This window comes from Mustela lutreola, chromosome 7, assembly GCF_030435805.1.
Source record: "Mustela lutreola isolate mMusLut2 chromosome 7, mMusLut2.pri, whole genome shotgun sequence".
NCBI classification, from domain to species: Eukaryota; Metazoa; Chordata; class Mammalia; order Carnivora; family Mustelidae; genus Mustela; species Mustela lutreola.
In genome coordinates this window covers 138,313,267-138,339,652 of record NC_081296.1, presented here as the reverse complement: position 1 = coordinate 138,339,652, position 26,386 = coordinate 138,313,267, and the positions used below count along the sequence as shown (strand labels likewise).

Here is a 26,386-nt window from a genome sequence, read left to right as displayed (position 1 = left end):
AGCAGTGACTGTGTGGCATGGAGGGCCCTGGCTGGGATGTCGAGGCCCTGATGCTGGATCCTGGACCCCAAGAATGAGTGACGTCAGCACCCACGCCAAGAAGGACAAATGACAACTGCGAAGGAGTGAGGTCAGGCCGTGATGGGAGCAGCTCAGGAGGGCTGGTTCCTCATGATCCCTGGGAACAGGAGGGCTCAGACAGGCTTCCAGGAGGCCGAGGCATGGCCATAGGTCCCGCCTCACCTCTGGACTCTGCAGGCTTGCTGGTTTTGGCAGTAAAGATGGCTTGTAGTATTCTCAGAGTTGAATGCCCCGTTGAGAATGGTAGCTTGTAGCAAAGCCTTCTTAAAAACAGATATTTGGGAAGTTGATGAGATTTTGAGTCTTGAAAATGTCTGCATTCAAATGGTCATGAAAAGGGCCTGCTGCGGGTTCTCGTCAATCACCATGTCACAGTGAATCTACGAGATCGTCCTCCCTCCACCAGGGCTCCTGCTGGCAACTTAGACACAGAAGGAAGTTAGTGGGAAGCTGGGTGTTTGTCGTCGGACACAGCTTCTCTCTGCATGTTCCCAGTCCCTGACCCCACGGACCTGTGACCGAGCACTTGACCATTGGTTCCTTTTTCCTTGCTTCAGTGCTGCCAGAGAATACCAAGCAAAGAGAGCCAGGGATTGTTAGCATGCTATTCTTACTGCTCCCAAACCCTTGTTACAAAAATTTTCTTCCATAGAAAGCTAAAGAATCCCTAGCTCTTAGCAGGCTGCAGAAGTTCGAGGTAAGCGGCCAGGCCCAGCCACACCTCTGTGTACAGAACAAACTCAGGGACAAACATCAGTAGTCTTCAAGCCGGCCATAGGCCTAGACATGCCCTAAAGGAAAATCATTTTCAGCACTGGAAGCTATGCCCCAGCTATCTTTCACATTCTTGGGTCTGTTTTTCTCACTGGCTCAAACTCAAGAAAAAGCTTAGAGAGTTCTTTATGGATTAATGATCATTTCCAGAAATGCCTTCAGGGAAAAAGTTCCTTTTCCAGTTTTAACATCACAGAAAAAGATCCTTTTGTGCCATCAGTCGCCCCTCAGAGGTAGTCCAGTGCCACGGCCTGAGCCTGCTATGGTGCAGAGGGACAAAAATGTGAAGACTGTGCACGTGGGCCATTTGCCATCTGCACTCCTCCCGGCTTCTGGTGAGAGAGGCGATCGCCCCGTGCCCAGGAGGGACTCACGTCCCCGCAGGGCAAGCAGTGAGGGCCGCAGAGGGACTGGTATGGGCCATGGGCACAGGAGCCTGAGGAAGGTGGACCCCAGCCTTCTAAGAAAGCTGAGCCCTTTGTTTAATCTCCCGTGGCTCCTGAAGCAGCTCCCGGTCCGGAGATCTTCTGAGAACCAACTGAAGTGACAGCAGCATGGTCCTCTCCTCAGGAGAGAGCAGCATAGACTCCATGGGCCCCTGCCGAAGTGGCTTGGGGGCCGGGGCGTGGCGAAGTGGAGGGGGCGGGGATGCAGAGGGGGTGGCGAGGGAGCGACCCGGGGCTGGGGGGAGGTGAGCAAGTCCTCCAGACACCGGGTAGCATGCAGCAGCTTCTGGCCGATGGAGAGGTGTTGGGATCGGTGGTTCTCACGGTGTTACGCGCACCCAGGTGCTCCAGGAAGCACGGGGGCCGGGGGCACGTGGCTGGGGAGTGGTCAGAGCATGCCAAAGCCCTCGCAGCCCTCACTGATGGCCAGCTGCAGCATCCTGTGAACCTCTTCATACGAGTCATACGTGGGGAGGCACAGCTGGTTGAAACTGGAAGAGCAAGGGGAGAAGTGATGAACTCACGCGCCAGAAACACTGGCCAGGGCTGGCTGAGCCTCCCCCTCCAGAGGGTGCCCTGGGCGGCGTGGGACCTACCACGTGTGTGCAGTCGGGAGCGTGCTGTGGGTGGGAGCGGCAATAATCTGGAACGAGGGACAGAGGGCGGCAAAACCTCCGGGTGGCAGCTGAGAGGAGCCCGTGGTGAACTGTAGCAGCCGAGCCAACTCCTCCTGGGTCAGACTGGACACCACGGTCCAGAACCACCTCATGACCTGGCAGGGAGAGCACAAGGTGGGGTCACGCTCAGTGTGCAGCCTAGCACTGGACTCTGGGGGACGAGGAGGAAAGCCGGAAGTGGGGGACACAAGTAGCCACGGGGAGAGTCGACAACTCCAGGAATGCAGGGCGGCCTCTGACTGGTTGGTTCTGTTTCTTCACCTTTCTAATGTACCGCTCCTGTGGCAGCTGGAGCAGCCCTTAGGGACCAGGGCTCCCTTCTGTTTGGACAACCACCTGTCTTTTCCTTGTGGACCATTTTCTCCCCAAATGATGTGTCTGCCTATCTGACTCCTTGGCAATTTTCTTCTGAAAGTTTTTCCTGGCAAAGTGGCACAAATCCAGGGAAAAGAAGTTTAGCCCACTTACCTTTTCTCGGAAATGCCATGAGCCGCCAACAACCACTGCATGGGCTTTGAAGTCAGACACACTGATGTCCCCAGTCCCACACATCAGCAGCTGGAGAGGACAGTTGGGTGTTACTAGGACAGTCGGGGACAAACACCCAATATAAGGTCAAAACTACTTATGTTAACATGCAAAACATGGAATAAAGGAAACACCAGGAAAAGCACCATAAAGTGAGATCATAATGCCAGTACTCTGCTTTAGGAAAATCAATTGTAACAGGCCAATGGTTCCAACCAATGTGGTAAAAATCGCCCAGCTTCAAAAAAAAAAAAAAAAACATGCAGATGCCCGTGCCCTTACCTCATACCCACTGAATCAAAATCTCTAGGAATGGGTTAGAAACTTGTGTACTTTGAGAAAGTTTCCTGTTACCAGTGCGTACCTCTAACTAAGAGCTACTGCTTTGATTGGGTGCCTGGGTGGCTCAGTCGGTTAAGCGTCCAATTCTTGATTTCGGCTCAGGTCATGACCCCAGGGTCTTAGGATCAGACCCCGTGTCAGGCTCTGTGCTCAGTGGGAAGTCTGCTTCTCTCTCTCTCTCTCTCTCCCCCACTGCCCCGTCCCCTTGCCCATGCACACTTTTTCTCTAAAATAAATAAATAATTCTTAAAAAAAAAAAAAAAAAAAAAAACCAAACAAAAGAACTACTGCTGTAGATTATTCTGAACTGAAACAAAAGACAGAAAGAGAACCAAGTATTTACTGAGTCTGCTCTATACACGGCCTGGGAATACCAGGAAAAAAAGGCAGGCCCCTCCCCTTTGATGAAAATCCCCAGCTCCATTTCTGAATTTGTCAGATGGCCCTTCCTGTTTCCCAGCATCCATCCTTCTTTTGTGGCTTGAACTTTCACCAACTTCCCTTCAGCCCTGCCTCTACTTGATCAGATGAATTAAAAAGTACACCAAAAAATGAGAAATGAATACTATCAGAGGCCTGAACCTCTTGCTGATGTCCTAATTTGGTTCTGGATCCAGAATGTGACATAGCCAACTGCGAATGCTCGTTCAACAGCTCTAAAGAATGATATGTCCTCACCAAGAGACAAGAAAAGTCCAAATTTAAGCCTGAGGAGCTTTGGCTCCTTCAAAAAGAACCATAAGCTAATGAGTAAGAGTGGGGTATGGGGTATGGAACAATTCTAAGAGACCGTGTCCATCCTTCTTCCTCACTTTAACAAATCGTCACGAAGGTTATGCTTCATAATAAACCAAAATACACCAGTAGCTGTTCCTCAGCCCGGAAAACACCAGCACTAGGTGACAGGTCTAGTGGAAACGTGAGGCTGAGTAAGAGATGGAACATTCATTTTGCTTGAATTTCATGTCTGAAGGTACACATGTGAAGAAAATCACACAGGACTTTGATTCTTGTTCTTGAGGCTTGTTCCGTTAATAAGAATAAACACTGTATAAGACCATCTGAAATGACTGTTCTGTTTTATTTTCTTTGAGGAAGAATCTCCTTAGAGGAACCAGTCTGCAAAGCACACTTCTCATAAAGGCTGTGGCAAGTCGGAACCAATAACTTGCCTCGTACCATTTGTGCGCAACAGATCAATGACTTCCTGATTTTACTTTTTGCCCACAACTTCTATTTTGATAATCATAGAATGGTATTCACCATCCTAGGTCCATTTTGTAGTTGTTACAGGATCTGCGATAAGAATATATTGACAGTATAGTGTCGTAGCCTGAAACTTTGAAATATATCACATCTTTTGGTTTGTCTCCTTCCCTGGAACAAAGCTCTATGAGGGCAGGGACTCTGACCTATTCATTACTGGCTCCCTGGTGCTTCAAACGTCCCTGTCTTATAAGAGATACTTGATAAATAGACCCTGAAAAAATAAATTCTATTATTCCCCTAAATCAACTTTAAATGTCACAGGATTTACATGGACTGTACACAATACCAATGTTCTTTACTCTTCAATGAGTATCAGTAATACTGGATGAATAAATGACTATTAATTATTACTCTTCAAAAATAATTAGTTATTTGGTTTCTAATGCTCACATTCTAATGTTCTGGAAGTTGGAGAAAGGAGCAATGCATGGAAGAGTGACAAAAGAGAAACCAACTCCTGCACGAAGGACTTCCCACCGCATCTCACAACAGGAGGTGTAACGAGCTGGTTCCTTCGGGCACACTCACATACCTTGTCAAGAATGGGTTGGGGGTGGGGGAGGTCCTGTAATTGGAACCACTTACCTCAAGCTCATTTTCATCAAATATAGCCAAAAGGTTTTCAGGGACCAACTCATTCAGGCCTGAAACAAAGTGGCAGAGTTAAAGCCATACCCATACCACGGATACAGGGTTTTTTTCTCAAGGCCAAGAGTAGACGGGCTCTCACCTTTTAGGAAGTGTTCTACCTCCTCTTTCACTTGACTGGCCAGTCGATATTGGGCCAATAAATTTAAATAGAAGATTTTATTTGCATTTGTGACTGGGGTTTGAGCTCCACCTGTCATGAGTTCTACAACCTGAAAGAAAAGGAAAGGACAGAGGAGGGGGGAAGCTGTGGATGGGAGACGATCCGATGACACCCGCCCGGTACGTCCTGTGAACCCAGCCTCACTCATGAGTTTCTGAAGCACATTCCCCCTCTCAACACATCTGGTTTTATACAGACACTAAGCTTCAGCATCTTACCACTGTGGCCTAGTCCACTGGCTACCAGGGTATTGGAATGAGTCTTCTCTGACCAGGTCAAATTGTGGTGATGCAACAGAAGATGTCATGGTTCCTTATCAGCAACATTCTAACAGCTCTAATGATCCAGAATTAAGCCCCTTGTGACCTTGTCTCTTAGACCCCTGCACCAACTTATCTGAGAATAAATAAGGCCAGGTAAGTAGTGAAGAAGTCTTTTTAGATTTCAGGAACTCTGGGCGCCTGGGTGGCTCAGTTGGTTAAGCATCTCCTTCAGCTCGGGTCTTGATTCTGGAGTCCTGGGATCGAGTCCTGCACTGGGCTGCCTGCTCAGCAGGGAGTCTGCTTCTCCCCTGACCTTCCCCCTCTCATGCTCACTCTCTCTCATTCTTTCTCTCTCAAATAAATAAATAAAATCTTTATAAAAAAAGATTTCAGAAATTCTAAGATGGGAATCACTGTTCCTTTCATCTCCCAATGTGTTCCCAGAGGCCATGTGATTATCAGTACCAATAGTATCAGTGCTCACAATTTTTTAGTCGTTGCTACTTTACTTTCAGTGGTAATAATACTGCAACTTTACAGTCATCATAATCATCTGATACTATATAACCCCAAAACAGAAACAGAACCAAATTTGCATCAGACATGTTTTGGGCCTCCCCAAATTTTTTTAATTTAAAAAAAATGTTTAAATTAAATTAAAATAGAAATGTTTTCAGCCAGTAATTTTCTAGTAAAAAAGCCAAAAAATATATAAGCACAGTGTTAAAATAGGAGTTAACTATATCACGACCATTGAAGTTGAGAAAAACAAAGTTCCGTCCCCTCCAAAGCTGCTTGTGCAGTGACACCTGATTTTCACTCAGTTCTTTTTATACTGGAAAGTAGAAATGGTGTGTCTTTTGTGCCATCATACAGGCCAAGATCATCACGTGTGGGATGCAATGTCCTGATATGGTTGTCACTAGCCTCACGTGAAAACTTCAGTTACTTGGTAAATAACCAGGCACATTTTGGGTGTTCAAAGGCAACACAGAGAGACAACATTTCCATCACTGTAGAAAGCTCCAGTAGGTAGCCCTGCTCTAGAGGAGACTGGGAACCATGGGACCCACGGGCTCTGGTTCTCTTTCTCACCTTCTCCAATTGGCCTGATTTGTTATATTTCTCTTCTGCAAAGACCAGCTCCATCTCACTCATGTCATTGTTGAGGATGAAGCAAACCTTAGATTTGTAGAATTCTGGGTCATCTGTTTCAAAATACTGAGAAGACAGAAAGACAGAACAGAACATAACTACTCTTTCCCAGAAATGAAATCTGCAACTGTTTAGAAACACTTACCCCTTCAACCTTAAGAATAATGAGCTCAGAGTGGAGGGATTCCAGAATTAACAGCCAGAGGCCTTGGTTAAAAAAAACAAAACAAAACATGCATACTAAGATTTTACCTTATAATGCATACGTAGTCCTATGATTTGGGCCAAAAAAGAGCGGGTGAAGCGAGCTCGGACCAGTTGCTTATAGGCTCCGCCTAGAGAGGACTCATAGAGACACTTGCCTACCAGCCGCCCTGCAAACTCATACATCTTCAAGCGTAGATGAGCAGGGCGATTAGGGTTGGGGTGGACCTGTCAAAGGAAGAGATTAAAAGGCTCTGGGCCATTTTTCTTCAAGCTTAGTTCACCAACTCTTTTCACAAGGGAGCAGGAATTTCAGTGTTAGAATCAAAGAATCATCTAAATGGCATTAGCTAGTTGGTAGCTACCATGAGTAATTTAGAGTGCCTAGAAGATGGAAGGCAAAGAGGGACTTCGAGTAAGGGGTAAAATCTTACATTAAGTTTGCGGTCCCTGGCTGAGTATGGAAGTTAGCCAGCGAATGATGTGATGCCTTCCCCCTAAACCAGAACTTATTTCAAACGAAGTCTATTTCTCCACTCCGGCTACCTCTACCTAGTCAAAGATCTAGTACGGAATTCAATGGCTTGAGGTATGGTCTGAGAAAGTGGCCTAATCATTCTAAGAAGATAGGCATCGCACTATGTTTTAGCCAAATACTCACCTATCCGCATTTTCTCTTATTTTACAGAAGAAATAATAAAAGGTAAAGAGGAGGGAGCCGATCTAATTTGGATTCACTTAGAACAAGACACAGGTTTCCAAATTCCCAGGACAGTTTCATGACCTCAAATCCTTCTGAGAGTTTCCAGTACAACACAACTAACATCTTCCGCCCACCCACAGGGGAAGTCACGGACTCACTAATGCTTGGTTGTTGTCACTGAATCTGGTGAAGAGCTGATTGGTGGTATCGAACAGTGCTTTGCAGATTAGTTCAAACCATTCCCGGCGAGGCCCTCCCCAGTCCAGAGCTGAAAAGTATAATAAAAATAAAACATGGGGGTACTTGGGTGGCCTCAGTTGGTTAAGCGTCCAACTCTTCATTTCAGTTCAGGTCATGATCTCAGGGTCATGAGATCGAGCTTTGAACTGGGCTCTGAGCTCAGCAGGGAGTCTGCTTGGGACGTTCTCTCTCTCTCTCCCTCCTTTCTGTCCTTCCCCCGGCTGGCACACGCATGCTCTCTCTCTAAATAAATCAATCTTAAAGAAAAAAAAAAAAAAAAAGGCGACTCTGACCTACCACTTCTTACTGCTTGTGTTCATTCATTCATCGCTTGACACTCTCCACTTTCCTTCTCTTCCACTACATCGTGTCTCCCCAGTCCAAGCCACCTAAACTAAGGAGCCTTTTTTTAATCTTTTAAAAAAAAATCCCACCCCTTTCTGTAGGATTACAGGATTCAAGATATTCTACTCACTAGGTTAATGCCCCCCCAGTATGGAAACACAGGAGAACACAGGTCCCAGGAAATGGACATTTCTCTTCTACAAAGGTTACTTTCCCTTCCAGTACAGACTCTTAGAGCTTGCCGTCCCAGTCCATGTGTCTGTGCTCTACAAGCTCCAAATACCTAGAAACACCAACTTTTCTGTTTCAATTCATGACTTCTTTTTCCTTGGGAAAAATAAGCTGGGGCAGGGGCAGGGGCAGGGGTGCAGGTAGGGGAGGGTATTTTTGTGATTTGTGGAGAATGGGTGAGGAGGAGGGGAGAGGTGGGGAAGAGAGTTAAAGAAAATCAACACGAACTTTTAAAACTGACCTTCTTCATCTTGAAAAACCACTTCAAAGTTCTTGCTCCAATCTGAGATGGAGAAATTCCGAGTGGCTTTCAGAGACTGAAAAGCAGGGAAGGGAAGGGAAGTGTCAAAAGACTGGCAGGCATCTCTTGGATGTGAAAGACAAAAACACCAGAACATTGCCACTGTCCCTTTAAACCATTAGTACTTGGAGGAGACGCAGTATTCATAAACTTTAATCATATCATTTCATATTTTAAATACACATATCTCCAGAAGAAATTTAAGATTTCAAAAAACAATTTAATTCATCTATACACCATTGCTTTGTTGTTGAAGTGGGTTTTTTTTTTTAATGTTCATTTTATTAATGAAAAAACTCTTACATAAAGAAATAAAAGGAGTCAAAGTAAGCTGTCAGCAAGAGAACCAAGGAGCCCTGGTTTTCAGTCAAGTGCAGTGTCCACTGGAACTCTCTATTCACAGGGCTGCGTTCAGACAGGGAGCCATGCCACACAGAGAATGTGGCTGAGAAAAGGGGTTTCCAGTCACACCTACCAGAGCCAAACATCACAAACACTTTCTGGACAGGGACCAAGCCTTCTCATTCTTGAGGAATGCAAGAACCAAGCCAGTGTCTGTGCAGTGGAGACAGACAGACATCAGGTGTTCCTTTTCCATCAGACCAGGGTGACAACAGAAATCATTTCCTATTAACCCAGCAAGAGCTCTTCTCTTCCAGGGATGCAAGAACAAGAATGCTCCTCTGTGACAACTGCTTCTCCCTTCCCCACAGAGAGGTTCCAAGAGACGGTGCAGGAACTAGTTTAGTACAGACTGTAAAGCCAATGTGTCAACTAGTCTCTCTCCTCGGTAATATGTCTTGAACAAACCCACCCCAAACTTAGTATAATCAGACACAGAGAAGAGCAGTCTTTAATAGATACGTTTAAAGAGAAATTTGGGGTTCATAAAAGATGACCTGGGGGATATAACCCAACACTGGAGAGATTTCTAGTTGCAAAACCCTGACCACTGACAGTGGAAATGAAACTTTACCCACCGATTCCAGCAAGGTGTGTCTGCTGACCTTCAGGGTGACTTTGGAATGTGGTCTTTTCATATGTACCTGCCGAAGCTCTCGCTGGAAGAAGTTCACCTTGTCCTGAAAGGTCTCAGAGCCTCCTGAGGAGCGAAAAGATCCATCATGATGACAGCCTCATTACAAGACATCTGTGCAGTCCACCCCACATCTTCAGACACCCAGGTGGCTGGGGCTCCTGCCTTTCCTGTCAGAACCCCTGTCCAATCTTACCTATATTCTTATGGAGGGAGCGGATGAAAGTGGCTGCTAGAATGTTCCTCTCCTTACAGCTGAGCTCCACAGGTGGTTGAATGCCATCATCTACCACCAGTGTGAGCAGCTTATGAACAGGGTCGGGGCCAAGGTACGAAAACTAATGAAGGAAAAAAAAAAAAAAGAAGGCATTAACCTATAAAACCCTCAAATCCAGCAAAAACTTTCCATATTCCTAACCTTCAGTACCAACCCATAAACAAATTAAGTATGTCTCCTCTAAGCCAGTATTTCCTAGGAGTATATCACCTTGTTTTTCATGTCAAGTACTCTATGATCCGAAATACTTAAAATTATTTCGGTTACAGAGTTACTGGTTACTACTAGTTACTACTAGTTAGTTACTCGTTACTACAGTTACTACTAGTAGAGTCACTAACTCCAGTTAGTGGAGTTAGTGAGGATCATAGGCAACAGGACAGCTCTCCTAACGTAAAACCGAAGGAGGATGAAGGTAGTAAAGATATGTAAGATAAAGGGGCACCTGAGTGGCTCAGTCAGTTAAATGTCTGTCTTGGCTCAGGTCATGATCCCAGGATCCTGGGATCGAGCCCCATGTTGGGTTCCCTCCTCAGTGGGGAGCCTGCTTCTCCTTCTGCCCCTCCCCTTGCTCGTACTCTCTTTCTTTCTCTTTCTCTCTCCCATGCTCTCTCTTTCAAATAAATAAAATCTTTTAAAAAAAGATATATATAAGATACAAATGACTACCTGATGAGGTTGGACAGACTGGCTGGAGGAAAAGCAATTCACCTTCAGATTCCAAAAGCTCAGAGAAGTTAAAACAAATTTTTTTAATATATGAGAATGCTCATTCCGAAAGAGTTAACTTCAGCACACTGGGAAACCAAGCCTGGGCCAGAACTGCCAGCACCATCTCCATTAACTTAGTCTCAGTGGCAAAAGATAACTGTTGAAGAATTCTGACTTGCTACTAATTCCTATTTCTGTAGGCATGTGCCCTTCTAGAACTTCTATATTCTTCATGCCAGGTTGTGAGGAGAAAACAACCCTTTCTTTATTTAGCAATGAATCCTGTGTGCATGATAAGAACTTCAAGAAACACCAAAAGCCCTTCTAGGAAAAAAGAAAAGGCAGAAACATTCCAGGGTTGAAGTCTACTCAGCATGAAGCAGATGTAAGGTTCAACTTACTTTTGTTCCTGGGCACACTCGGAAGGTATAAAGGCGCCAGGGAATGATTTTCAGGTAGAACTCCTTCACTGAAAATTGCTGGAGGACAAAAATACAGAAAAGGAAGTGAAAGAGAACTAGAAATGGTCTATTTGGGTATTGTAATTAAAAAATCAGAGTCCCTACCTCCATTCCTCATAATCTTTTCCCTCTACGGACAAAAAGGATAATTTTTTAGTACTAACACCAAATCAGTAACATCAATTCTATCTTAAAATAGGCAAATCAGGGGCGCCTGGGTGGCTCAGTGGGTTAAGCCTCTGCTCTCAGCTCAGGTCATGATCCCAGGGTCCCGAGATCGAGCCCCACATCGGGCTCTCTGCTCAGTGGGGAGCCTGCTTCTCCCTCTCTCTCTGCCTGCCTCTCTGCCTACTTGTGATCTCTGTCAAATAAATAAATAAAATCTTCAAAAAAAATAGGCAAATCAAATATGTTACTCTGACAAGGCAATTTCATACAGATACACTTCTTAATCTCAATACTCAAGTTTTACTACCATGTCCAAATGTCTGAGATCAGGGTTTCCCTTTGATCATTTTCACCTAGAAATGATCAAAATCTCCCTGTGTTCAGCTGGGTGCTACTCAGATCTCCTCAATGGACGGGGGATACCAGTGGCCTATACCCACTGCTTCACCCTACTAGAATGGAACCAAGGATCTGCCGGGGATGGGGAGCAGGTGGGGAACAGGGGTGTGTGTGAAGGTGGTGGTGTGATTTTAAAACAAAAAACTTCATAAAGGGTCTCTTTATACTGTTATAAAAAAAGAAAAAGAGAGCTTTAACTTTAATCTAAAAAAAAAAACTGTTCTCTAAATGTACAGATCAGACTTTTTCTTGATTTAAAAAAAACCCAACTCTTCATGAAGAAAATTTCCAACACATACTGAAGGAGAGAAAATGGTACAACGAACCCATCATCAGCCTTAACAGCTGTCGCTTCACAGTCAATGGTCAATCTCGCTTCATCTGTACCTCACCCTGGCCCTCATTCCCATTCCCCTAGTCCAGAGTAGGGCTAGATTTTTAAATGATAAAGGACACATAGAAAAGCTTGAAGTAGAACAAAATCAGAACTCTTGTTTTGGTTATGAGAGGAAAGAGCTGTCACAGGATGTTTCAAGAGCTCTTTTTTCTGAGATCTGAATGACTAAGCAAAATACAAATGTTAAAAAGAAAATTCCTAACACAAAGTGCCTCTTAGCTCAGGGGCCTTGGGAAGCTCACCTCCGTGCCTCTGCCAAAATTTCTCTATTCTGATCTTGTTGCCTGATAGTAACATGCATTTACTGTGGTTTCACAAAGCACAGAATGAAAGATCAAGCTGTTTCAAAACAGCATAAGGGGCCAACAGTAACTTTTTTTACCAGTGAAAAATTTTTAATGGTCAAAAGCTGCTTTCTTTAAAATTCTAAGAGCCATGCCTTGAAAAATCTTCCCAGGAGCAAGCAAAGGGAAGAATGCGCCTGGTGCTCTAAAGCACCAAGGTACACAGAATCTCTGGACAGAGTTTCTACCTAGTCCAAGCCAAACAGGTGCAACAAAAGAGGGGGCACAGGGGTGCTGGGGGGGGGGGGGGGGCTCAGTCAGCTCAGGTCATGATCCCAGCGTCCTGGGATCAAGCCCCACATCGGGCTCTCGGCTCAGTGGGGAGGCTGCTTGTCCTTCTGCTTCTCACGTCTCTCGCTCCCTCTCTAAAATAAATAAATAAAATCTTAAAAAAAAAAAGGGGGGGGGCACAATCTTCTGCTCAACCTTAAGTAGCCTCTCTTAGTGTCCCAGAAACCCTACAAGTCAAGGATCTCACCCTAATTCTCACACTAACGCTTCGTGGTTTTTTTTTTTTTTTTTTTTTTAATCAAAGGCCAGTTACATGCAGGTTCAGGGAGGAGGGTTTTGAGACAAGAACAGGAGGTCCAGGGCTGCCTGGGTGGCTCAGTCAGTTAGGTATCTGCCTTCGACTAGGGTCATGATCCCAGGGTCCTGGGATCCAGCCCTGCGTCAGGCTCCCTGTTCAGTGGGGAGCCTGCCTCTCCTTCTCCTTCTGCCTCCCTCTTGTGCCTTCTCTCTCATGCTCTCTCTCAAATAAATAAACTCTAAAAAAAAAAAAGAACGGGACGGCCAACCTTTGGTGACACATAGCAGTACACCTTCTTCGGTTTCTTCACCTTCTCGGGGGTCTGGCACTCAGAGGGTGAGTCCTCCTCCTCCTCCTCCACGGCTGTGGAAGGCCGGCGCTGGGAGGAGCTCGTGTGCATGGGCGGAAGGTGCCAGGGTGTGCCGGTACAGTTGGTAGCATTATAAAGATAAGCCTCAAAGTAAATGCTCACTCCGGAGGTGGACACATTGCGTTCAACAATATTCTTCTCATTCTCTGAAGTATAACAAGGAATAAGGTTTTAAAGTAGGACACGGGGGAGAAAAGAAATGACCTATCACTAGACCTTTAGTCCATAGGACTCTGAGCCAAGTTCGGCTCAAATAGCAAATGTGTGTGAGGCTGGGCAGGAGAATGCAGACGCACAAAGAACAAGTGGTCTGGGAACGGGGCTAAATCACAGCTTTTCTTTCAACTCACCACTCAGGACAATAATGTCAAATTCACCATTGTTGATTGGCTGATTTTGGTATGAAATGCAGGCATGGAAGCAGCCGCGAGAATGCAGGGTAAGTCGCAAGAACACCTGGCAGGTCTGCCTGTTGGAGGTCACTGACTTCTCAAAGAAGACACCAGTGCTCTCTTCTTCTTGAGGACCGAGCTGGAGGAGGGAAACAAAGCATCACTGAACATTGAGAATTTTCCCTACTGCACGGCAATTTACTCTTGACAAAGAACTTTCCTGTCTGCGAGCCGATCTAAGGTCTCTTAATTATCATGAGATGGGCATTGTCAGATGACGGAAGGAGAGCACAGAAGTCAGGGCGGAGATGAGAGCAAGTGAATGAGAAAGAGTGAGAATGGCAGGGAAGGAGAAAGAGGAGGAAGGGAAGCTGCTTACCTCATGAATGGACACACTGTAATTGTGCTCGTCCCTCAAGGATGCGGAATTGTTGGTAGGGTTGTCGTACTCATCTCGGGGCACTATTTGAAGGGTGTGTGGCTGTCCGCAGGTCAACACCAGAGTAGAAAAATGGCACACTATTTTGGTCTTGGAAGGAACCACCATTCCTGGAACAGACAACGGAATCTAATCCTTAGAGGGGGACTTTTCTGACCACAAAGATCTTTTCAATCAGTGAGTCCCAGAGAGCTGGGCCCCACCTAATTCCTAGGGATAAACACCACCATTAAGAGGTCAAGAAAAAGACAGAAAAAGAAACACACTCAAATGAACTGGGGGACTCATTTTCACAAATTTCCAACCACTGCGGTGCTACACAAAATGAGAAAAGGACTCAGAGGAAATAAAACTGAGAGTTCCATAGTGCCCACAGTCCCACTGGGAACCTACAAGTGAGGCAGGCCTCAGAAATAAGTGCTTAAAAAAACCACAAAACAAAGAAACAAACAAACAAACAAAAACCCCTGAAATACTTGGGTGCAAATCCAAGGACAAAAGTACAAGACTCCTATGTTGAAAACTACAAAATGTGAATGAAAAAAATGAAGAGGTCCGAATAAAGTCAGAGGTTACCATGTTTTTGAACTGGAAGATTCAGCATTGTAATGATGTCAATCCTCCCCAAATAATATGCAGGTTTAACACCATTCTTGTGGAAATCTCAGTGAGAGTGTTGGTAGATATAGAAAATAGTGTTCTCTTTTGTATGGAAAGAGAAAGATTCTGCAGTAGCCAAAAACAATCCTGAAAAAGTTTACCCAATTTCAGGATTTACTGTATAGCCATAGTAATCCAGATTCTGTAGTATTGATGGAGGGACCCAGAGATCAATGGAATAGAACAGAGGACCCAGAAATAGACCCCTGCAAATATGCCTAACCAATCTTTTTTTTTTTTTTTTTTAAGATTTTATTTATTTGACACACAGAGAGAGATAGAGAGAGAGGGAATACAGGCAGGGGGAGTGGGAAAGGTTGAAGCAGGCTTCCCGCTGAGCAGGGAGCCGGATGCGGGGCTTAATCCCAGGACCCTGGGATCATGACCTGAGCTGAAGGTAGAGGCTTAATGACTGAACCACCCAGGGGCCCCTGCCTAACCAATCTTTAACAAAAGCACAAAAAAAGGACAATGTAATAGGGGAAAGATGATCTTTTCAACAAATGGTGCTGGAATAACTAGACATCTGTAAGAAAAAAAAGAAGAAAAAAACCTTGACACTATACAAAAATGAACTAAAAATGGTTCAAAGCCTTAAATAGGAAACATAAAACTTCAAGGAAAAAAAAAAAAAAAAACCAACAGGAGGAAATCTTTGAGATCTAGAACTAGTCAAAGAGTTCTCAGATACCTAAGCATGATCCTTAGAAGAAAAAATTAATAAACTGGCTTCATCAGAATTAACTTTTGCGGGGCGCCTGGGTGGCTCAGTGGGTTAAAGCCTCTGCCTTCAGCTCTGGTCATGATCCCAGGATCGAACCTCGAATCGGGCTCTCTGCTCAGCAAGGAGCCTGCTTTCCTTCCTCTCTCTCTGCCTGCCTCTCTGCTTACCTGTGATCTCTGTCAAATTTAAAAAAAAAAAAAAAAAAAAAAAAAAAAAATTTAAAAAAAGAATTAACTTTTGCTTTGTGAAAGACTATGTGAAAGGGATAAAAAGAAAAGCTAAAGATTGAAAGAACAGGGGCGCTGGGTGACTCTGTCAGTTAAGCATCTGCCTCTGGCTCAGGTCTTAAAACCAAGGTCCTGGGATCATTCCCACACCTGGCTCCTTGCTCAGCAGGGAGCCTGCTTCTTCCTCTGCCTGAAGCTGCCCCTGCTTGTGCTCCCTCTCTGACAAATAAATAAAGAAAACCCTTAAAAAAAAATACTAAGTGTTTAACTACCATATGACCCAGCCATTATGCTGCTGGGCATTTACACCAAAGAAATGACTGACAACATATATTCACACAGAAACCTGTGCATGAATTCTCATAGATTTATTCACAACAGCCCCAATCTGAAAACAACCCAGATGTCCTTCAACTGTGATGGTTAAACAAGCCAGGGTACATTCACATTATGGAATACTACTCAAAAATAAAAAGGAACCAACTACTGGTACACTCAACAACTTGGCTGAATCTCCAGGGAATTAGGCCAAGTGAAATATAATTCTATTTATTAAAGATTTTATTTATTTGAGAGAGAGCGAGAACACACAAGCAGGGTGGGGGGCTGCAGAAAAAGAGGGAGAAGCAGGCTCCCTGCTGAGCAGGGAGCCCGACACAGGTCTCGGGACCCTGGGATCACGAACTAAGCCAAAGGCAGACACCTAAAAAACTGACCCACCCAGGCACCCAATATAATTCCATTTATGTAACATTCTTAAAATGACAAAATTATAGAAAGGGAGAAGAGAATCGTGGGCTGCCACGGGTTAAGAAGTAGGTAGGTGGGGGAGGGAAAATGTGTATAAAGGGGCAGCATAAGGATCCTTGTGGTGATGGAAATGCTTCCTACCGTGATTGCCTCAATGTCAATAGCCTGCCTGTGACACTGTACTTTAGTTTTGCAAGATCTCACAACCACTGGGGGAAACTGGGTCAAGGGTATACCAGCTCCCTCTGTGTTATTTTTTTAAACTGCTGGAGAATCTACAATTATCTCAAAGTGAAGAATTTAAATTTAATTTAAAAATAAAAGCCTGAGACATACTGTGAGGATATGAACTGTTCTCCACTGGTGGCAAGGAGGTGGGGTGAGGCTAATTCCTGTGGAAAGAAGTCTGTGAGCGAGTCACTGAGGGAAAGGAGGGGCTGCATGGAGGGGCGTGGCTTGGGAGCCACCTTGTCCACAGCCTTCCACTGTTATAAGAGAAAGAAAACTAAGGACCAGTCAAGCAAAGACCCACAAATCTTCTTAAGGTTCCTCTTCTTGTCATTTCACTCCAAAACGCTCCCAAAGGCCTCTCGTTTCTGTGGATACCAAGCTGGCCAGTACTTAATGACACCCCCTAAATGAAGCCAAGGTAGGGCACACAGAGCACACAGGATGGTCAACACCCTGACCACATCAGCTACGGGGTCAGAAGTCAGAGACTGCACCTTTAGGCTTCAAAGTCAGTGAGCATCTACGATCTATGACGGGGTCAGAAGTCAGAGATTGCACCTTTAGGCTTCAAAGTTGGTGAGCATCTATGATCTGGCATAAAGGATACGAGTGGGGGAAAAAAGAGAGAGGTCTCAATTCTTATATATCAGCAGCTCAGGCACTCTGCCATGAGAAGGAAAACACATATGGGCAGTAAGGGCAGAGTTCCGGCCAAGGGCTTTTTACTTGAAAAGATTTCAAAAATCAGAAGAATTTACCTTTTGTCTATTCTGGCACCCTTACCCCTTAAGAATTTACTAGGCTGATGATCCAGCAATTCCACTCCTAGAGAAAGAAAACCATATGTCCACACGAGAACTTGGGCACAAATGCTCACAGCAGAAGTAGTCACAGCAGCCAGAAGTGAAAACAACCCAAACGTCCGTCAGCTGGTGAACGGATAAATAAAAGGTGGTCTATCCACACAACAAAATGTCTTTTAGCAATAAAAAGGAAGGAAATGCTGATTCATGCTATAGCACTGAATAAACCTTCAAAGCATTATGCTAAGTCAAAGTGGCAGTCACAGAAGGTCATATATTTTATGACTACACTTATACAAAATGTCTGGAGTAGGCACATCTAGAATGGATAAATGGTCACTTAGAGATGGCGAAGTTTGGGGGAAACGGGGAGTGACTGTTAACGGGTACCAGATTTCTTTTGGGGCTGATGAAAATGCTCTAAAAGTGACCCAAGTGCCAGTGGCACAACTCAGAATTTTATTTTATTATTATTTTTAAAGATTTTATTTATTTATTTGACAGACAGAGATCACAAGTAGGCAGAGAGGCAGGCAGAGAGAGAGGAGGAAGCAGGTTCCTTGCCGAGCAGAGAGCCCGATGCGGGGCTCGATCCCAGCACCCTGGGATCATGACCTGAGACGAAGGCAGAGGCTTTAATCCACTGAGCCACCCAGGCGCCCAACTCAGAACCTTAAAAACCATTTAACTGTATATTTCAATTGGAAGGGTGATATGGCCTGTGAACTAAATCTTAATAAAGGTGTATTTTTAAAAAGCGAGAAAGAAAAATACAGGAAGGAAGGGATGGAGAAAGGGAGGAAAGAGAGAACATACCAGGCTGAAAAATCTTATAGTAGGGACTGTAGGCCACGTTTAATCCACCAAGCTTCACCGAGATCTCGTAACGCCCCGCCCTGCGCACAGTGAAGGCCACCTTGACCACGTTGGAACTGGGCTCCTGCAGGACTTCCTGGGTGACTGGAATTTCCATGGCCAGCTCGACATGAGAGATGTGAACTCTCAGTCCCACAGGCCGATGTGCCGGGAAAGGCTGTCCGTTCTTGTAGAATAACTGTGGTGGGGAGACGAGGGGGCGCCGATTAGTGAGCAGGTGGAGACAACTGTTCCCCACCTGATTTGAGAGAGTGTGGGCAGGGAGGAGGCAGCTGGCAAATCCCAGCACCCACTGTTCCTACAGTCCTGCTCACAGACGCAGAGAGAAACAGCACACCTCAGAGAAAACATTAAATCAGGAACAAATTCTTAACTTGCTCAGGAGACAGGGATAAAATACACTGCTGAATCCATTTTAGCTTGACATTTCTGAACCACAAATGCTGCCCCCTCTTACACCCAGCCCCTTATATTATATTATATTATATTATATTATATTATATTATACTATATTATATTAATCACTGTGGACCACCCAGAAGTGAAGGTAAGTCAGTGGGTACCACGGGCACTGAGTGACTAAAGCACCAGGCAGGGCTGGTGGAGGGGTGAAGCAGGCAGGCAAACTTTTCTATAAAGGGCCAGAGGGTAGATATTTTGGCTTTGTGGGTCACACACAGCCACTCAACTCAGCTGTGGTTAACTACTCAAGTATAAAAGCAGCCACAGGCAATACAGGAAGAGAGATGGGTGTGGCTATGTTCTAATAAAACCATATTTACAGACACAAGAGGTGGGCCTGATTTGGCCCCTCAGGCCATAGTCTGCCAACCCCCAATCTGTAACACCTATTCTTTCTGGTGACATTTTTCTTCTTTTGAAAAAGTAACATTAAACTTTATACATCTTCAAAGTTGGTACCTACTAAACCAAAATGATTGAGAAATTCATGACCCTTCCAGATAGGAACAACTACTAAGTCCCTGGGAATGGCTGAAAAACAAGGAAACATGTTAACATTCCAGGCCAGCACTACCAACAGACTGAATGGGGCTCTGGAAAGCAAGTGATTCAGAAAACCCGATGGGTATGGAGACAGAAACATTCCCTTACATGCACTCGGAAGGCCATGCTGTGGCCCACCTCATAGGGGTCCTTCCAATCCCAGGAGACTTTGCAAGACCGGGGATCCAGGTAATTTCCCCGCACGTAGTCATAAATAGTCCGGTCCCCTCTGCGCTCACGGTCCTCATTCTGGAGGAAGCTGACTACGCGTGCGGCAAGCTCAAAGAGGAACTTAATTGTGAAGAAGAATGCAACCACAGACACTGTGATTCCACCTGTGTGAAAGAGAGAACACACATACCACCTGTCAGTTACACATTATAGCTCCTCACTGTAGAAAAGGCCAGTCACCTCTCAAAAATTAGAAGAAGTCAGGCTGAGAGAACAAGACTTCCAAAGAAACACTGTACTGGGTCACTACCTCTGAGGGTGAAGACAAGAACTTCTAGGATATCTCTCTATCATCTATTGATCTGTCTATCTATCTATTTAGAGAGTGTGTGCAAGCAGGGGGAGGGGCGAGGGAAAGGGAGAGAGAATCTCAAGCAGACCCCGTACTGAGCGCAGAGCCCAACCCAGGGCTTGATCCTCTGACCCTGAGTCGAAACCAAGAGTCAGATGCTTAAGTGACGGAGCCACCCTGGTGCCCCAAAGAGAGGAACTTCTATACCAGGGGTTGGAAATTATGGGCCAAATCCCATCCACTGCCTATTTTTGTAAATAAAGTTCTATTAGAACACTGGTCCATCTACTGACTTACATTTTGTCTAGGCTGCTTTTGCCTTAAACTGACAGAATTCAGTAGTTGAGATAGAGTCTGTCTGGCCTGGGAAGCCAAAATACTTACTCCTTGGCCTTTTACAGAAGAAGTCTGCCAACCCTGGCTCTATACTGTGGGATACATACAATGCCCACCCCCCACCTTCGTGCATGGGCTAGGCCCTCACAAGAGTCCTAGAAAGGGTGTGAATTCTATTCCCTCCATTTCAAAGTCTCCCCCTCTCTAGTCCACTTGACAAAACCCCTCCCCGATCCTCATCTGCATTAGGGGTTCCCTCTTCTGGGCTCCCTCAAACTCCTACACATTCACTTATTATAGCTCTTCTCCCCCTTGACCATCTCCCCATTCATGTTACGAACTTCTTGAAGGCAGATTTTTGCCTTATTCGACTTTGACTCGACCGGAAACAGCATCTGGCACGGGCCAGAATTACTCAATAAATATTTCCCAAATGAATGAATTCCACTGCCAGCTCTAGGAAGGTACATTCTGGCACTAGGAGAATTATTTCTATTTTCAAGAGGAAAGGGGATAGACAGGGAGGCAAAACGGATGTAGCAACCCTAACAAAAAGATAAGAGAGAGCTCTTTCCATAACATACCAATAACGTAAAACATCAGGTCCCTTCAATGCCGACAGACAGCCGAGGATCACAGCTGCAGCTGCAAAAGAAAACCTGTTTAGTTTTTTTCTCCAGCTCCTCCTTACAGCCATCTCAGCGAGAGACAAAGAACATATGGCTTGAGTTGACTCGCTCGAGCCTTACTCTCCCAGTCCTCTCCCTCTCTCTAGCCTGACAGGTGCCCTATGACTAATTGCAGCAAAACAGTGACTGCATCCCTCCTTCTAAAGACTTCCAATCTATGACCACCCTAGGAATACCACAAACAGCCACTTGCTTTAGTGCTAATTACAACATGCAATAACATGACTTTCATCTTCTTAAATCCAGGGCCCCAAGACAGTTTCCCTCCTCCATGCAAAGTAGTGCTAATTAACACAAGCAAAGAGGGTAATGGAATCACTTTCCCCTTCTATTTGCCTTCTGGAAGTAATTCATCTGAGTGGAAATAGTTATATCAAATGTAGATTTTTTAAAAGCAAGTATTATCATCATCATGTTGGCATTACATAATTAAAGTGAACCACAGGTCATCCCAATTATAAGCATTGGGAATGTAAGAGAAGGCATTTCTGCTGTTACCACTCAGATTAACAGATCCTGTGGAAGCAGCAGAAAGGCCAAGGACAGAAATAAAAGGATGAGACTGTATTTTTCCTAAGCGATACCTGGCAAGGTCAGAACAACTCAAACAGGGGCCAGAGTTTGAGGGGAAATTTTCACTGTTATTAACCTTGTGTCCAGAATAAGACTTCAATCATCATTACTTGTTTGAACCACCAAGGTATTACCGAGGAAAAATGCAACGTACAATGACAATGGTATTTTATCACTGAGTTCTGACCTTAGCGTTGGCCATAAAAGCCCTCCATTCTACAGTGCAGTGAATTCATGTTTTTCAAGTCAATGTATATAAAGGTTATCAACATTAGCTCAACCCAGCACCTTTTATCAGCACTAGAATATTACTTAGAGACAAGACAGCTGAAAATTTCTAGGCTCAGGGCTGGGAGGGACCAAAACAAGTTTTGGGGTTTTGTTTTGTTTTCTTAAATAAGATATACTTTTATAGCTAACTGTACTGGAAAAATTTAAGAGGGAGACAGAAAATGGCCTTTAATTCCTCTGATAGCAACAATATACCTAATGGAATCCAGACAGTTGGTTAATTTGACAATGGCCATGACACGTTTCATAGAAATCCCTATTTAGACTGGCATCTAAGTCCTTCTAGAAAAGAAATCCACAGAGGAAACATTAGCACACTCAATATAGGCCGCTCCCAGATCTATTATAAAGGGACAATATAGAGACCCCAAATTTGGGATCACAAATACTGAGTCTCCTTCCCAAACAAGTATCTCGCCTGCTGGGACCTTATGCTGAAAGCTGCTCTCATCTCTAAAAAAGCATCTGTCTGCACTTTCCAGGATGCAGATGACTTCCTAGATGACTTGGTAGAACCCACGCTGGCAGTTTAACTGCCTGAAGTACTCCCTCAGTTGAACATTATCCAATCCCATTCTGGACATGGCAATCTGGTCCTTAGCAAAGTTCTAACACTCAGCAGAAAATAAGGTGCATGTGGCTGATGTTACAGGTCTTGGGGTCACAAGTCTCTTACTCCCTGGAAGAACAGGAGGCGGTGCCAGATTTATGGCACATTTCATGAGGGCCGGGAAAATTCCAATGCCCTATCTCTGACAACTATGACCTTTTCTGGGAAAGGCAGTGGACAAGCTGTAAGTCAAAGGCCTGCAGACCAGTTCCGACGCTGCAAGTACGTGACCTGTCCAGCTTCAGAATTCTCCTTGCTATAATAAAAAGAGTTGAGGTTTAGTCGTTTCTGTGGCGCCGTCTCCTTTAATCTAATGCCCCACAACCACCGGGACTCTAAAATCAGTTATAGCAAAGAGGACAATACAGAGCATGAGGGCATGGACTCCCTGGGTTCAAACCCATTCTCTGCCGCTCAGTGTGACCATGGATAGGTTATTTCATCTCTCTGGGGACAGCCAGTTTACTTGTCTGTCAAATGGGGCCCATGTGCAGGTACCTCGCAGGGGTGTCTGTGAGGATGAAATGAGTTAACACATGTCAACAGCCTAGAATAGTGCCTGGCACTCAATGAACTGTCAGTGTGAGTTATTATGATACTTATTATCAGTAAAGGTAGCAGCACCACTACCCCTTTGTGTCGGAGCCAGTAGGAGACTCTGGGAACCTCTCCACTGGCCCACACTTTCTTCAATGGGAAATGTATCAGAATTACAAAAGGCATGGCTTCCCTTACTGCATTTTAAGTTTCTGCCTACATGGGAGTTCTTCATACTATTCTAATTTTATGACTAAAAATTTTTATGATGGAGAGTTCAAATTCATCCTAAAATAATTTGCCCGACAAATACTGGGGACCTACCTAATGTGCCAGGTGCCGGGGGGACAGTCCTAATCCTCCTGAAGGTGGAGTAACGAGCTTGACCTTGCTGAGTCTTTGTCCATTTGTTCCCCATTCACTTACTTCTCAGCCAAACTGTCACCACTGATCTAGAACACCCAGACTTCTTCCAGTAGGTCAAGTCTACATTTCTACTCCAATTCCCTTTATTATTAAAACTCAGCATACCTATTGCTACTTTTTCCTGAACAACTCTCATCTCTTCTCCTGGAAACGTCCTTGTGGCCAGGGAGTTAGCTCTGTCGATTACTAACCCCTGACCGGACCTTTACAAAGTATCCCAGTTCTCTAGAGTAGCTCTCAAAAACCTCCCCAACAGTATCTAACCATCTCTACACTGGTCACATTTTGAACTTGTCTTCCTTTTTTGTTTTCCTCCTGTCTTGTTCCTCTTGAATGTTGTCACAAACCTTCTGATCTTTGTCACTCAGATCACTTTTATGCCAGATTTCACTTCCATTCTGTTAGCATTTTGCGTCCTCTTCCCGACCCCGGCATGGCTCTCTCTGTTGTCTCTGCTCCCATCCCCACCCACAGTGGTTTTCTTCACCTCGTCTCCCACAGTACCCTGTGTTCATCCTACGATCTACCCAACTCAAGTCCTTTCCACCTTCACATCTAAGTTCCGAAATGTCCCATCTCCATGCTTTGTAAAAAGTCACTTTCTCGGGGCGCCTGGGTGGCTCAGTGGGTTAAGCCACCTTCACTGCCTTCGGCTCAGGTCATGATCTCAGGGTCCTGGGATCGGGTCCTGCATCGGGCTCTCTGCTCAGCAGGGAGCCTGCTTCCCTCTCTCTCTCTCTGCCTGCCTCTCCATCTACTTGTGATTTCTCTCTGTCAAATAAATAAATAAAATCTTTAAAAAAAAAAAAAAAAGTCACTTTCTCTGCCTAGACTACCCACTCCCCACTCACATCTCCATCCATGGGAAATCTCCGATCTGGAAAGTCTATGGAAAATCCTGTCTCCTCTCCCTGAATTCTTCCCTGGGACTCAATTTAGAAATTCCATCCCCTTCTGAATTCCCACATAACTTTATTATTTATCTTATAAAACTTGTTCTCTTTCATTAGTTCCACATTTGTTTTATTTTCCATTTCAGAGGGGTAAATAACATTAGGCAAAGACTAGTCTTCAAAATTCCCCACAGCACCCAACATAACTGCATATAGTCATTGTAATAAACCTGAAGTATCTGAACAGATAAGAGTCCAATGTCTGTTCCTTCCTTCATCCAGAATGCCTAAAGATCGGGAATTTTCTAGATGGGACCTGTTTTCTGATACAGTTTTTAAATACTTCTCTAAATGGCAGTACATTCACTTGAGCCAGGGGTCATGAACTCTTCAGACCACAAGTTACCAGTTTATTATAGTTCTGTAAGTCTGTACCAAATGCCTATAACCAGAGACACTGGTTCTCATGCATGGTGTGGTATCTGATTTTATAGTTCTCTCTTCCTTATCTTGAGCATTTATTTTTCTATAACAGTTTCTATAGCACCCTCCACTTTCTGCTGCTCACTTCTTCTTCATAAAATTATTCTAGAACTCTTCCCGAGTCTCATTCAAGCACAAAGAAGCAGTACGGTAAGCCTCTGCCATACTAATTCACATCATTTAGCTATATGAGTATTCTGTTTTCAAGTTCATCTCTTTAGTGACTTGCTCTTTTTTTTTTTTTTTTAAGATTTTATTCATTTATTTGACAGAGAGAGGGATCACAAGTAGACAGAGAGGCAGGCAGAGAGAGAGGGGGAAGCAGGCTCCCTGCTGAGCAGAGAGGCATGTACGGCTCCATCCCAGGACCCTGAGATCATGACCCAAGTCGAAGGTAGAGGCTTTAACCCACTGAGCCACCCAGGCGCCCTGGAACCGGCATTCTTTTTTTTTTTTTTTAAGATTTTATTTATTTATTTGACAGAGAGAGATCACAAGCAGGCAGAGCAGCAGGCAGGAGGGTGGGGAGGGAAGAAGTAAGCAGGCTCCCCACCGAGCAGAGAGCCCAATGCGGGGCTCGATCCCAGGACCCTGAGACCCTGACCTGAGCTGAAGGCAGAGGCTTATTAACCCACTGAGCCACCCAGGTGCCCCTAGTGACTTGCTCTAATACAATTGAGCAAACTGTGATTTGCTAAGCTAGCAGAATGGCAGTAGTAGTAAAGTAATACTCACTCCCTACCCTTATTGAGCCACTTACCATAGGGGAAGTGCTAAGTGCTTATATATGTTAACCTAAGTAATTGTTTCCCTAACAACATGGTAAAATAAACACCACTATTCTCATTTTACAGATTAAAAAACACACACACAAAAGCTAGGCTTGGAAAGTTAACTTGCTGAACACCTCCTGGCTGGCTAAGTGACAGAGCTGAGACTCAAGCCTAACTCTGTGCCTAACTCTGAAACCCAACATTCTAACTCTCATACAACACTAAATCATGACAAAGAATGGAGTCATAGTGATAGTGAGGTATTTGGGAAGAGGAAAGATGAAAAAAACAGGTAAAAGTATGAAAAACATTACTTAATCTTACTGCAAAGAGTCCCACCAGGAGGTTAAAATTAGAAAGATAAATGCTTATGACCCTTTTTGAAATCTTTTGAAATAAAAATAAAGCATGATAAAGGAAAATGGAATGCAGTACCAATTATCTAATGCAGAAATATCACTTGCTTACGAAAAGATCCCGGGCAAGTTGCTTAACACTACAGTGCTTTGGCTCACATTACCTACAAAAGGCAGGGTAGGGAGAACACTTGAAAGTGTCGGTCTCAAGGGAATGTTAGAAAGTTGACCAACATACATATTCTAAAACTCTCTGCTTTTCTAAGGAGTCTAAAGATTCGTAATTAGTTCATAATTTAAATTAACTTGTAAATTAAATAAATTATAACCCAGACATCAAGATCAATTGTGAAAAAGTCATTTCCCAGAAACAGAGAATTGATTTCTTCATCCTCAGAGGGGCCCTAGAGGTGGAAAGAAGGGGGGATCCATTCTAACTGCGACTTCAACAGCTATCCCTTGTGTTGGAGAGGCTTAGGAACTGGTCACTGAGTTCATGTTCTGTATCCTAATAACAAGTGAATCTGAACTAGTCTATGGTCTTACCTTTAAACGAGGGCCCATGTTCTGAGAACCAAGTGGAACACTCCTATGCACCGAAGCAGGCAACTTTTGGCACCATTCACCTTGTCCTCCAAACTCCACGGGAAAGAAAATTGCTGCAAGGTCAACGGAAAGCGTCTGTCCATCAGACATTCATTGAGGATGTGTCACAGAAGCTGATGAA

At 44.5% G+C, this 26,386-nt stretch overlaps 1 protein-coding gene across 3 annotated transcripts; it reads right to left on the bottom strand.

Annotated features, from left to right (window-relative positions):
- Positions 1–422: 422 nt before the first annotated feature.
- AREL1 (apoptosis resistant E3 ubiquitin protein ligase 1) lies at positions 423–26,386 on the bottom strand. Of its 3 annotated transcripts, none has more exons than XM_059182807.1 (19): positions 26,206–26,386; positions 20,613–20,673; positions 19,278–19,504; positions 18,105–18,342; positions 13,834–14,003; positions 13,413–13,593; positions 12,961–13,208; positions 10,796–10,873; positions 9,603–9,744; positions 9,351–9,472; positions 8,311–8,386; positions 7,412–7,521; positions 6,599–6,778; positions 6,287–6,412; positions 4,848–4,977; positions 4,703–4,761; positions 2,447–2,536; positions 1,898–2,073; positions 423–1,792 (listed from the first exon to the last, which is right to left on the bottom strand). In XM_059182807.1, the coding sequence occupies exons 2-19, from the start codon at positions 20,626–20,628 to the stop codon at positions 1,690–1,692; spliced, it is 2,472 nt and encodes an 823-aa protein (XP_059038790.1). In that variant the 5' UTR covers positions 20,629–20,673; positions 26,206–26,386; the 3' UTR covers positions 423–1,689. The 3 variants fall into 3 exon arrangements, with proteins under 3 accessions (XP_059038790.1, XP_059038791.1, XP_059038792.1); XM_059182808.1 differs by having other exon boundaries at positions 13,440–13,593; XM_059182809.1 differs by having other exon boundaries at positions 19,308–19,504.